This window comes from Dendrobates tinctorius, unplaced genomic scaffold (genome assembly GCF_039654945.1).
Source record: "Dendrobates tinctorius isolate UK_male_01 unplaced genomic scaffold, ASM3965494v1 ptg000186l, whole genome shotgun sequence".
NCBI lineage: Eukaryota > Metazoa > Chordata > Amphibia > Anura > Dendrobatidae > Dendrobates > Dendrobates tinctorius.
Window position 1 is genome coordinate 2,061,421 of NW_027361853.1, and position 12,184 is coordinate 2,073,604.

Below are 12,184 nucleotides of genomic sequence, written 5' to 3' on the forward strand. Positions count from 1 at the left end.
GCCAAGGGTCATACACAAGAGGGCGACGTGGTACCAAGGGGACGAGCAGAGAGAAGTCGGGTCACAAGCAGAGAGTCATACACGAGAGGTAGCGCAGTACAAGAGGGTCAGGCAGAACTCGTAACAGGGACAGAACCAGATCACAACCGAACAAACAAGCAAGATATCAGGCACAAGGCACACGTATACAAGAGGTCACTTAACTCAGCCGAGGGCAGGAGTATAACTGACACCGGACCCAGGTCCAGTGAGCACTAAATAGCCTCCTGCTGCCAGAGAGAGGCAGCACAATTAACCCATAGTCTAACCAGGACGGGTCAAAGCGAAATCCCGTCCTGGATCATGACACACGCATTGCCAAAATGATGAACGATAACGACTACTGGTTGGCCAGCATCCTGGATCCACGCTATAAAGGCAAATTACAAAACATCATGCCACAGGAGAACCTTGACCTAATATTGGCTAATAAACAAGCAACTCTGGTAAATCGGTTGCTTGAGGCATTCCCAGCACACAGCAGCGGTGATGGTTCTCACACGAGCCGTACGGGCCGGGGGCAGCTTGGCAGAGGTGTTCGTGGTGCACACAGCAGAAGTGGCATTGGAGACAGGGGTTTCATGACAATGTTGTGGACTGAATTTTTCAAATACCGCTCACACAACTGGTAATACTGCATCGATGGAAAGTGACAGGAGACAGCAGTTGTCAACTATGGTTACAAACTACTTTTCCTCCCATATCGATGTTCTCCCACACAGGTCATTCCCCTTTGACTATTGGGCCGCTAAACTGGACACCTGGCCTGAATTGGCCCAATATGCCTTACAGGAGCTCGCTTGCCCAGCTGCAAGTGTGCTATCGGAAAGAGTCTTCAGTGCAGCTGGATCAATCCTGACAGAAAAAAGGACCCGTCTGTCAACCCAAAATGTGGATGATCTAACCTTCATTAAAATGAACCATGCATGGGTTTCCAAGGATTTTGTCCCACCTTCCCCTGATGACACATAGGGTGACAGAAAAATGGCTTGCTTTGGTCCACCTCTTCCTGGGACTTCACCTATTTCGCCTTTTGCATCAGCTGAATGTCCAACATCAACATATGCCACTTTCTAAAACTCCCTAACTGTGCTGCCTCCCCCCCCATGGCCGGGGTCACCACCTAGCGCACGACACCATGCGAGTGCCGTTGCCCTGGACAGGTGGGTAGGCCGACTCTTGGGTGCGGGCACTGGCACAGGGTCCCTCATAGTGCAATCAAGTGTCTCTGACGGTGGTGGTGCACACCCGCCGTCAGACACACCGCTGTACTATGAGGGGCCCAGTGCCAGTACCGGCGCCCACGAGTGGGCCCCCCTTGCTTGGGCAGGGCCCCAGCATTTGCAATCTTTACCTCTCCCTGCTCCTCCGCTGTGTAATCTGGGCCGTCAAATCCATACTGTGCCCGACACCGTCTGAGCCTGCCTCCTGATGTATAGACATATATTTTGAATGTGTACGCTATCCATACATGTTATCCGGGGATACGGTACCCTTTCTAACCTTTGTGCAATCACGTGCAATCCATACTGGGCCTAACACCGTCTGAGCCTGCCTCCTGATGTATAGACATATATTTTGAATGTGTACGCTATCCATACATGTTATCCGGGGATACGGTACCCTTTCTAACCTTTGTGCAATCACGTGCAATCCATACTGGGCCTAACACCATCTGAGCCTGCCTCCTGATGTATAGACATATATTTTGAATGTGTACGCTATCCATACATGTTATCCGGGGATACGGTACCCTTTCTAACCTTTGTGCAATCACGTGCAATCCATACTGGGCCTAACACCATCTGAGCCTGCCTCCTGATGTACAGACATATATTTTGAATGTGTACGCTATCCATACATGTTATCCGGGGATACGGTACCCTTTCTAACCTTTGTGCAATCACGTGCAATCCATACTGGGCCTAACACTGTCTGAGCCTGCCTCCTGATGTATAGACATATATTTTGAATGTGTACGCTATCCATACATGTTATCCGGGGATACGGTACCCTTTCTAACCTTTGTGCAATCACGTGCAATCCATACTGGGCGTGAGAACGGCTGGCGAGCTGTTAAGCAAGCTACAGCACCTGTGGTTTGCACACGTAAGTTTTTCATTTTTTCAGGAATGATGGTTAGGCCTAATTCCGGAACTGCGGTTGACCTGCACTTACTGGGAAATCATTGTTCGCGGGTAATAATTGTAATCAGTGATCCCTATCACTAACGTTGTTCAGCGGGTTATCTGCACCTGTAAGCGACAAACGCTGGCCTTTTCAGTGTAGCGCACATGCAGCCATGGACATGTAATGGCATGACACACCAGTTATCGGCCAATCTCATGTGCCAGAGCCTCACGTGTCCCTCTAGTAAGCCGGACTCGGACCGCGGGGCATGACGGAGTCTCGTTCGTTAACGGAGTTAAGCTTGCAATGTGTGCATCTGTTCTGTAGCTGGCATGGTTGAGGTTTCCCAGGTGGAGTCGAATTTAACCGTAGGCTCCACTCCTGGTGGTGCCCTTCTGGACATTCCTTTAAGGTTCAGCTTTGCAACCATACTGCCCACGTAAAACAAACACTTTGCCTTCATGAACGCTGTTTGGAGGGTCATGACTCGTGGGAATAACGCCGCCCAATCAGTTAACCTGCTAGAGAGATCGTTCGTTGCTCCCACGCATGACATCACACTCCCTAGGAAGAAGGTAATGCCACTGTGGCGACCGTACTCCTGGGGGCGACACAAGTGCACTGATGCCCAGCCACTGCTCGATGAATCTGCTGGTACATTGACCCAGACCACTACATTCCCCTCGCACGCTACACGGCCAGAATCTGACCCTGATGAAACTCAGGTTACCCTTCCCATATACAGTTCCATCTTACACGGTGACAAAGAGGAAGCTGCAGATGAAAGTGCAGGTTCGGCCCACCCGCCATCAGACACACCACCGTACTATCGGGCCCTGTGCCAGTGCCGTCGCCAACGAGTGGGCCCCCCCCTGCTTGCTCAGGATCACAGCACTTGCAAAGTTGAAATACTGTGCAGTGAGATGGAAGATGGGGACGACGAGGAGTCCAGACAAGTACAGGGATTCCCTAGCGAGGAGACTTATTTGATTGTTTTCAATGTTGGGACAGCAATTTTTGGGGAGCACTATACTCTGGAGAATGATAGATGGGGCCCACCATACACTGGAACATTCCAAAGGTGGACATCAGACACTGGAGCAGCATTTACAGGGCCCATTATTCACTAGAGCATTAGAAATGGGGCCCATTATGTTTGGAGCATTATTTGGGCCCATAAGACAGTGGAGCTTCATCCATGGGGACCAACATATACTATAGCATTATGTGGAGCTCATCATATACTGTTTCAAACTTTATATGGGACCAATGATTCTGTATGGAGAAATAGATGGGCCTCGTCATGAGATGTAAAAAGTGAAGTATTTTTCATTGTACTATACCGCTATTTCTCTGCCGTATCGGAGCATGATGAGTTGTGGTATGTGTTAAAAAGGCGCTCTTTCGCCCAGGGCACATGAAAACCTGGAGCCAGCCCTACCCCCCCACAACTTTAGCCAAATAACCCCCATTTTTCAGTGCGTAACTTGTATTATGAAGTTAATTAAGGTTGACAAGCTTAAGTAAGAAGAATTGATGCTTTTGGCATTCAAATGGGCACTGTAGGTGTGTTTCCTGTCCTCCTCTCACTGCCGACTTTTATTCCCCATTGACTTACATTGGGTTTCGTGTTTCGGGATGACCCCGACTTTTCCCTATAATCGGACGATCTTGCTTGACCCGACTTTTGGAAAAGTCGGATTTCACGAAACGAAACGCGACCCTAAAAAACCAAAAGTCGCTCAACTCTAATCATTATATAATTTACTGTACAGGTTCTCACTAATGATGTTCTCAATGACTGTTGTCTTTCATTTTCCCCTTTATTTTCTATTTGGCCCAGATTGGCATGACCAGTTCTTTCATCCATAACTCGTCTCTGCAAAATGTAGTATGGAGTCATCTTTGGCTTACTGCTTTTTGAGCCCCCGTCCTCAAATTCCCCACCTCCATACAAACCATATCGTGCAGTAACTAGTGCACTACGTAGTATTGAAGAGGTTGCCACTGATGGTCTATCCTTAGCATATGTCATCAATACCTGCACCCCGCCGATCACCTGATCTCAGTGTTGGCAGTGGCTGAAGCTGACCAGTTACGGAGCTGCACAGCGCAGCTCCGTCTACTGTATAGTGCAGTGGCCCAGGCTGGTAACTGCACATCTGACCCATGGCACATGTTTAATGCCCAGCTGCAACCACTATACAGTAGACAGAACTGCACTGCTCAGTTCCGTAACTGGTCAATTCAGGCCGCCGCCGACACTGAGACCAGCAGATTGGTGGGAATGCATGGTGTTGCATCCCCATTGTTCAAACACTGTTGACCTAAACTAATGATAGGCCATCAATATTAAAGTAGTGGCAACCTCTTTAATGTCCATTCTGTGCACTGTCTAGGTAATATGCCCTTATACACACTATAATGCTCCATAGACTCCCCCTATAAACTATACGATGGCCTATAGCCCCTATTTTCAGTGTAATTACCCCCGCAGCTCATTCCTCCATATAATGACCCTTCCCCTGACATAATTATAATGATAAAAAAGACTAATGCCTTATCCTTGTTCTCTATTCACTACAACCTCTGTCACCTCATCCGGTTAATGGATGGATGGCGTTGCACCGCCCAATGTCATATTCGAGTTGTCGGCCTCTAACATACCATAGGCTAAAAGGAGTCTGTGGTCTTCTGGACTAAGTGCTGAAGCAGGGAGCCGATAGCTTTCTGCTCTTCCACAGGTGTTAACAGTATCAGCGTCTTTTTGATACCAATACTGTTAACAGTTTTGCAGGCCAGCCATCTGGCATTTGCCGAGTTTGCCCAATGGCCAACCTGGCCGTGGTGGCAGTGGATGTGCATTTAAGACACTTGATTGCTGAGACCATTGAATGCAGCAGTCGCATAAATGGTGGATGTGACATCATATCTGCAGAACTAGTGGGACCTCAGGTACGCCTGAGCTAGGGCAGCAGGGGCAGTTGAATAGGAGAGAAATGACTATTTTATTATTTTCCACCCATGACCTTTCTTTCAAACGTTTCTACCAATCTAGAACAAAAATCAGATTATTTGAGTTAGTTTGTTTTTAGCACACTCTTTTTATATCATTCATTGAAATTATTGTATTTTCTTTTATAGGACTTTGTTGGCTCTTGGATGTCTGATTGTTCACTCAAATCAAACAGCTGAAGAAAATTTGAAAAAAGTTAAACTTCCAAAAAAGTAAGCAGCACAGATACTGTTTTCCTATTAATATATGTATAAGAAGTGAACAACATAAATATCATCAAATTAATCATGAGTCTCTGATTCAGAAGGTATTATTGGATGCACAGATTATTATATGTGGGAAAGTGTTACCAGTTTATTTTTCTGATGTAGCTGTCGCCACCTACTGGAGAATGTAATAAAAGGAACTCGTTTCATGCCGATTGTGTCATTTTGAGTAGTAGTTCAACAATTATATTTGTTTAAAATTTAAAATTGTTGCTTTGCTTTGCTTTTGCTCTATCTTTATCTATGTTGATGGGAGAAACATTAGAAATGAGTTCCATGCATGTTAGGATTACCGTCTATTACTTTGAGAGATTACATCATTATGATTGTTTTCACCATGTACAGGATTGGTTAGGTTGTAGTACTGACTACAGTTTCTCTGGGCAAACATTCCTATTTTTAGAATCTAAAAACTCAATTGAAATTCAGCCGATAACATTTTGATGCATGAACTCCCCTGTTGGGAACAGTCAGTTTTTAATTACTTAAGCAGCGCTGCAGGAATTCCACTTCCCTTATTTGTAGAGGAACAGCAATCAGATCAATGTTAGCAGCATTCACTTATACGTTCCAGCTCTACTAATTGGAAAACATGTATTGCCCTATTACAGCTACGTGATGTCCAATGGCTACAAACCTGCCCCTTTGGACCTCTCAGATGTAAAATTATTACCAGCCCAAGAAGTTCTAGTTGATAAACTTGCCGAGAATGCACATAACGTCTGGGCAAAAGACAGAATCAAACAAGGATGGACCTATGGCATTCAACAGGTAAGCACCACCTAAAGCTTATGTTTATTCATATAATGCTTGGTTCTAAGATTCCTATCCCACACAATTATGTTAAAGGGGTATTTCCATCTCCAAGATCCTATCTCAACATGTAGTAGGTGTAATAATAATAATAATATGGGCAAATACCTCCAATTAGAAATGTAGTATAGTTTTTTCTGATTAGCTATGTCTCTTTCCTCATGTGCAGGCATTGCAAGACCTAAGGTATCCATGGTTACCACCACTGAGATAGTGATGGTTAGCTAGTTGCTATTGGTTGTAACCATGGATACCTAAGGTCTTGCAATGCCTGCACATGTGAAAAAAGACCTAGCGAATCAGAAAAACTATACTACATTTCTAATTGGATGTTTTTGATAATAATAATAGTATTATTACACCTACTACATATTAGTATATGATCTTGGAGATGGGAATACTCCTTTAAGTTTAAAGTATAGTATTGTATGGTGCCTGAGCGAAGTAGTTGTGGGCGAGCTGCTGCTTCTGCTTGCTCTGGCACCCTACAGACAAAACAAAACAGACAAAAGCTTTCATCTTTCAGAACCTTCACAGCAAACAGTCCAGAGGACACTGAATTTGTTAAAGCAGTCAAACTTTTACTTGGCAGCTTTCAGTTATTACAATCAGTCATATAGGATAGGGCCCAATGGGTTATAATCTTTCCCACAGGTACCGGGCTTAACTTTAGCCCTAGTTGTCGGTCTGGGTAGACCATCCCTCTTGCTAACTCCTTTAGCACTAGGAATTCTTCTCCACAATAGGCAGTTCACCTGGATTTTATGTCCTTGCACCTCTGAGAGTTTGAGTCCATCTTTCCCTGGAACTCCGCAGGCTTAGTGCACCCAAGGGTCCTGATGTCCATCTCAAGATTCCTAAGTCAACAGACGAATTTGCACATAAGGATTCTTTGGCAATCCACTGCGCTGAGTAACAGGCTCACGTTCTCCTTAACATCCTATTGCCTGGTGATGGTTGCTGTCACTTCACCACACTTTCTCTAATTGAACTTGACACTTCCTGAACTTGGCTCTAATGCTCAGCTCCCCTTCCTTAATCTGGGCTGGCCATTACAGTTAACCCTGACAGAGATAGGAATTCCAGAAGTGTCCAGCTCCCATTACATTAAAGATCACCAGTATTATAAGAGGACGTTACAAATATGCAATTCTTTGTCATGACAATTGCAAAAAAAAATCAGAAGTATATTTTCGCAAAACACAAACATTACAGGGCGATGGGGAAAAAAGCTTTATTAGCACAAAGATAAATCTTAATTATATGTATCTGAAAGTGACATAATTTGAGAAAAGTGCACTTAAGGAGCAACTAAACTTAATGCGTTTTTCACGTGATTTTCGCATGCGGAATTCAAGCGCATTCCAAGCGATTTGAAGCATCGCTTGGAATGTGATTGACAGGTTGGTCACACTTGTCAAGCATAATGTTTGACAATTGTGATCAACTTTTTACTATTGATGCTGCCTATGCAGCATCAAAGGTAAAAGATAGAATGTAAAAAATAATTTAAAAAAATTTAAAAAAAAGGTTATTCTCACCTTCCGATGGCCCCCGATCTCCTCTCCACGCTCCCGGCATCTTCCGGTCCCACTAATGCGAGAGCGCAACGTCATCAGCGGTCTTTCGCGCAAAGCATTACTGGGACCGGAAGATGCCGGGCATGTGGTGAGAGGAAGGATTGAGTCCTGTGGCCGTCAGAAGGTGAGTATATCACTATTTGTTATTTTAATTCTATTTTTTACAGGTTTATGGTACCCAGGGCCTGGAGGAGAGTCTCCTCTCCTCCGGACCCTGGGTACCGGCTAGCGCCGGTCATCTCCCAGCTGTGTCTCCGCTGACCTCCGTGTGGCAGGAGATGACCAGCGGCAACCGTCAGGAGATCAGCAGCTAGCGCCGCAGATCTCCCGACGGTAGCAGTGGCATGCGTCCTTCGAATTCCGTGCCAATTCGCGGCCGGACTGTGCCTGTCGCTGATTGGTCGCAGCCAGCTGGGCGCGACCAATCAGCGACGCGGGATTTCCGTTACAACCAGACAGACAGAATTAGGCAATTATATAGTAGATATCGGACAATGTTTTTAATTCTAGTTTTTATTATACTCCCTCGACCATTGCCACTTTTTCTTTTACCTTGTATTTTGTACAACACTTTCATTAACTTTTGAAAATGTTTCCACCCCTTTTATTAAACTCTTGCTGAAAAGGACTGAACAAGAAATGCTAGATAGGTACACATATGTAAATCAAAGTGTGGCAGTGAGTCGCAGTATAGCTGTGGCATGTATGGTTATCTATTTGAACTAGTAACATAGGTGTGCAAAAACAAACCCACCTTCCCAAAAGGAGGTAAGAAGAAATGCTAGGTAAGTACATAACAAAAGACAGCATCTGCAACAAATCTATGTATTGGTGTGGTGTGTAAGAAGGTAAAATTTGACTAGTAAAACAGGTATGCAAATAAACTGTTTGTGACATTTATGTGACATTATTTGACCAATGTTTTAGGACTTTCTTTTTTACTTAGCTGTGAGCTTTCACACCCTCGCTATATCTTGGGTTGCCCTAAAATGGCTTCTGCATTACCTGCCTTGGCTTTTACACAGGCTCTAATAATCTCTTATTGTCTGTGTTAACCCGTGTGATTTGATAGTTACAAGGCACTATGGGGAATCCCAAGTGGCTGTACCTGAGGCCATGTGAGCTTTTTGAGTGTTCTGTAATTTGTAAAATGGAGGCAGGCATTTTTTTTATATTCACGCAAATTAAACTGAAATTGTTTGAATTCACCAGGACTTGCAAATTTCATAAAATACAACATGAATTTGATTTGCATTTAATCAATTTGCTCATCTATAATAATTGATACTCAACTGAAATTATCAGAAATTACTTTGTTTACTCAATGTAGTGATTATATGATCCAAAATAACAAGTTAATATTCAATCTTGAGGGATACTGAAGTATAGGAAACATCACGTTAATAAAAAAAAATGTAGCTGCCATTTGTTAGAATGTAACATTTATAGCGTGTTTGCTATCTCTAAGATAGACTGTTTAATTTTTTTACTAAAGATTGCAATAAGTTATCTACTTATTATTCAAAATGAATTTAATGACCAATGCCAGCCACTATGAGTTGCATTGTGGAAAGGAAAATCTCATATATTTTCGGGAGAAAAATAAAGATTTAAACCACAGTCTTACATGCCAGTAATGATGTTGTAATACAATTACTCACTCATTTTATGACTCAGGATTCTTAAGGTTACTTCCTTCAGTAATACTTTGTCTAGAGTTGGGGTAAACATAGTTGTTGAATTCTTTGTCAGCCTTCTCTAAATTTCCATATTGTTTATAGAGAACTTGTCGCTTGCTTAAAAAATGACTACAATACCTTCTAAAAATCCAAGACCTCTCCTGATTCTGTCACTGGTTTCTATTTTACACTGCATCACTCCATTCAATGCAGAGATATTCAAATGTGTTTCATTTGGAGCGCATCATGTGAAAACTACTTTGGCAGACCAACTTAACGTTGCTTCAGAGTCTTCTCTGGGGGCATGTGCTTTCACTTCTCCCTTCCAGACACTTCCACTCATATCTTGGCAGCTGAGCTAGCTGTCTATTAATTTCATATGCTGCTGAGCTGTGATTGGAAGCATCTGGCAGGAGTGGAAAAAAGCATACACCCCAGAGAAGTCTCGGAAGAAACATCCAGTTGGCCTGCAAAACAGAGATTCCACATGTGTTCTCCAGAAGAAATAAATGTGAATATCTTTGCAATGGAGTGATGCGCTGCAAAACTGAAAATACCAACAGAATTGGGGAACCTTTTTTTTTTTTATAAGGTATACAAGTAAATTTATTTGAGCAAGTGACAAGTTCTCTTTAAGATATTCAAGTTAGGTTTCCTGTATAATATAAAATCCAAGATTACCACTTTGCCACCCTTATCAGCCACAGACCACGAGATCAGGATATACTCTCCAGTTTGTTCTGGTGAGTTTAGACCGGTAACAAGGAATTACCAAAGCCAACCAATTCATATTCACCAGTTTCCTGAAGTCAGCCCTAGAAAAAAAATCCTATGTCAGCCATAAGAAAAAAAGAAATGCAAAAAAATAAAAAACAATTTTTTTATCCTTATTAGTCAAAATATACTGATTATATAGGAGTTAGGGAGAAATTCCATGCAAAAAGTGAGTACAGGCTTTTGATAAGATTACGCCAGGGAGTTGGCTTCCAAACCTCTTTTTTTAACCAAGTTCATTAAAAAAAATCTAGATGTTTCTAAAAAATTATGACTTATTTGTTTAGGATCTTAAGAACAAACGAAACCCTCGCTTGGTGCCATATGCTTTACTTGATGAACGGACTAAGAAATCAAATAGAGACAGTTTACGTGAAGCTGTCAGAACATTTATTGGATATGGCTATAACATCGAGCCACCCGACCAAGAAATCAGTAAGTTTATAACATAGAATTCATTTATCTGAAGACCAGAAGTAAAATATATGGATGATTATTTAGTAGAGATAAAAGCCAAAGCATCAGGAATTGTCCTCAAAATCAATTGGTTTGAGGGGGAGATTTGTAAAAATACTTTACTTTGAGAAAGAAAGATGATTTCCCTTTAAAGTCAAATGTACCTGTCGGGTAAAGATGTGTGTGAGGTTTCTATTAGTGATGCACGAGTATACTCGTTGCTCGGATTTTTACGAGCATGCTCGGGTGTCCTCCAAGTATTTTGGCATGCTCAGAGATTTAGTTTTTGTCGAAGTAGCTGCATGATTTACAGCTGCTAGACATCCTGAATACATGTGGGAATTCCCTAACAAACAGGCATTCCACACATGTATTCAGCCTGTCTAGCAGCGGCAAATCATGCAGCTGTGTCGACACAAACTAAATCGCCGAGCACGCCAAAATACTCGGGAGGACACCCAGCATGCTAGGGAAAACCCGAGCGACAAGTATACTCGCTCATCACTAGTCTTTATCAGACATCCATTTTTCATGTGCATATTCTATCCATTGTTTTCACAGATAGAATACATACCCATTGCTGTTTGTTCATGCAAAAAATCACAGACAAATGTCCTTTTTTACTGGCATCACTGATCAAGAGTTCCAATACAAGCTTATGAATCTGTGAAAATCACTGACAGTCCACAGTCTGTGTGCTCTTTGTTATTAATATTGAAAGAGATAGGAGAAGTTTTTGAATTTATTTATCCCTACATGAAAAACACTGATGGTAATAACTGACCAAACACCCATGAAACTCGGATCCAAAACATTAATGCACTTAATATTTTTTGCAAATGCGAAAAATTATGGACGTCTGAATGTGGCCTAAGGGTGATTCCACGCAGGAACCTATGCATGCCACACACTTCAAAACCCTAAAGTCTAATGTCACAGTGCATTTCCCCAATAAGCAACTGTATATCCGGGAGCCAACACATGGGTATCAAAAATAAATCTGAGATAATCAAATACATTTTTTTTTAAAAATAAAAGCATTATTCAGCCAACTACATACTGTGATAAAAGTATCACAATATGTAGTTGGCTGAAGAATGAGTTGAAGTAGCTCTCCCATCAAAAGTTATCAACTTAAAATATTGCAATCATCTTGTTATATAGCACTGTGTACTTACAATTTTGCTTTTATACTAGTTTTTTCTTCTCTTCTCCATTAGGTCTATGGCAGCAGGTGATTAATTACTGACTAGCTGAATCCTTGTAAGCTCTATGTAGAAATAGGTGGTCAGTTTTCCCTGCACAAGTCACGAGTCACTGCAAAAGTCCCTGTCAGGGGGAAGGAGGTGAAGAGGGGAATGATAAATGCAGGGAAAAGAGACTTCCTTTTTCTATATACAGTAGAGCAGAGAAAAGAGAAAAATTATCTGG

The 12,184-nt window shown here is 42.5% G+C and overlaps 1 protein-coding gene across 1 annotated transcript in view; it reads left to right on the forward strand.

Annotated features, from left to right (window-relative positions):
* Positions 1–12,184, forward strand: part of RYR3 (ryanodine receptor 3) — an 869,465-nt gene that overhangs the window by 468,904 nt on the left and 388,377 nt on the right. Inside the window, exons 24-26 of the mRNA XM_073552155.1 lie at positions 5,314–5,397; positions 6,063–6,222; positions 10,585–10,732. Coding sequence (XP_073408256.1) covers positions 5,314–5,397; positions 6,063–6,222; positions 10,585–10,732 — 392 coding nt within the window. The remainder of the gene's footprint in view (positions 1–5,313; positions 5,398–6,062; positions 6,223–10,584; positions 10,733–12,184) is intronic.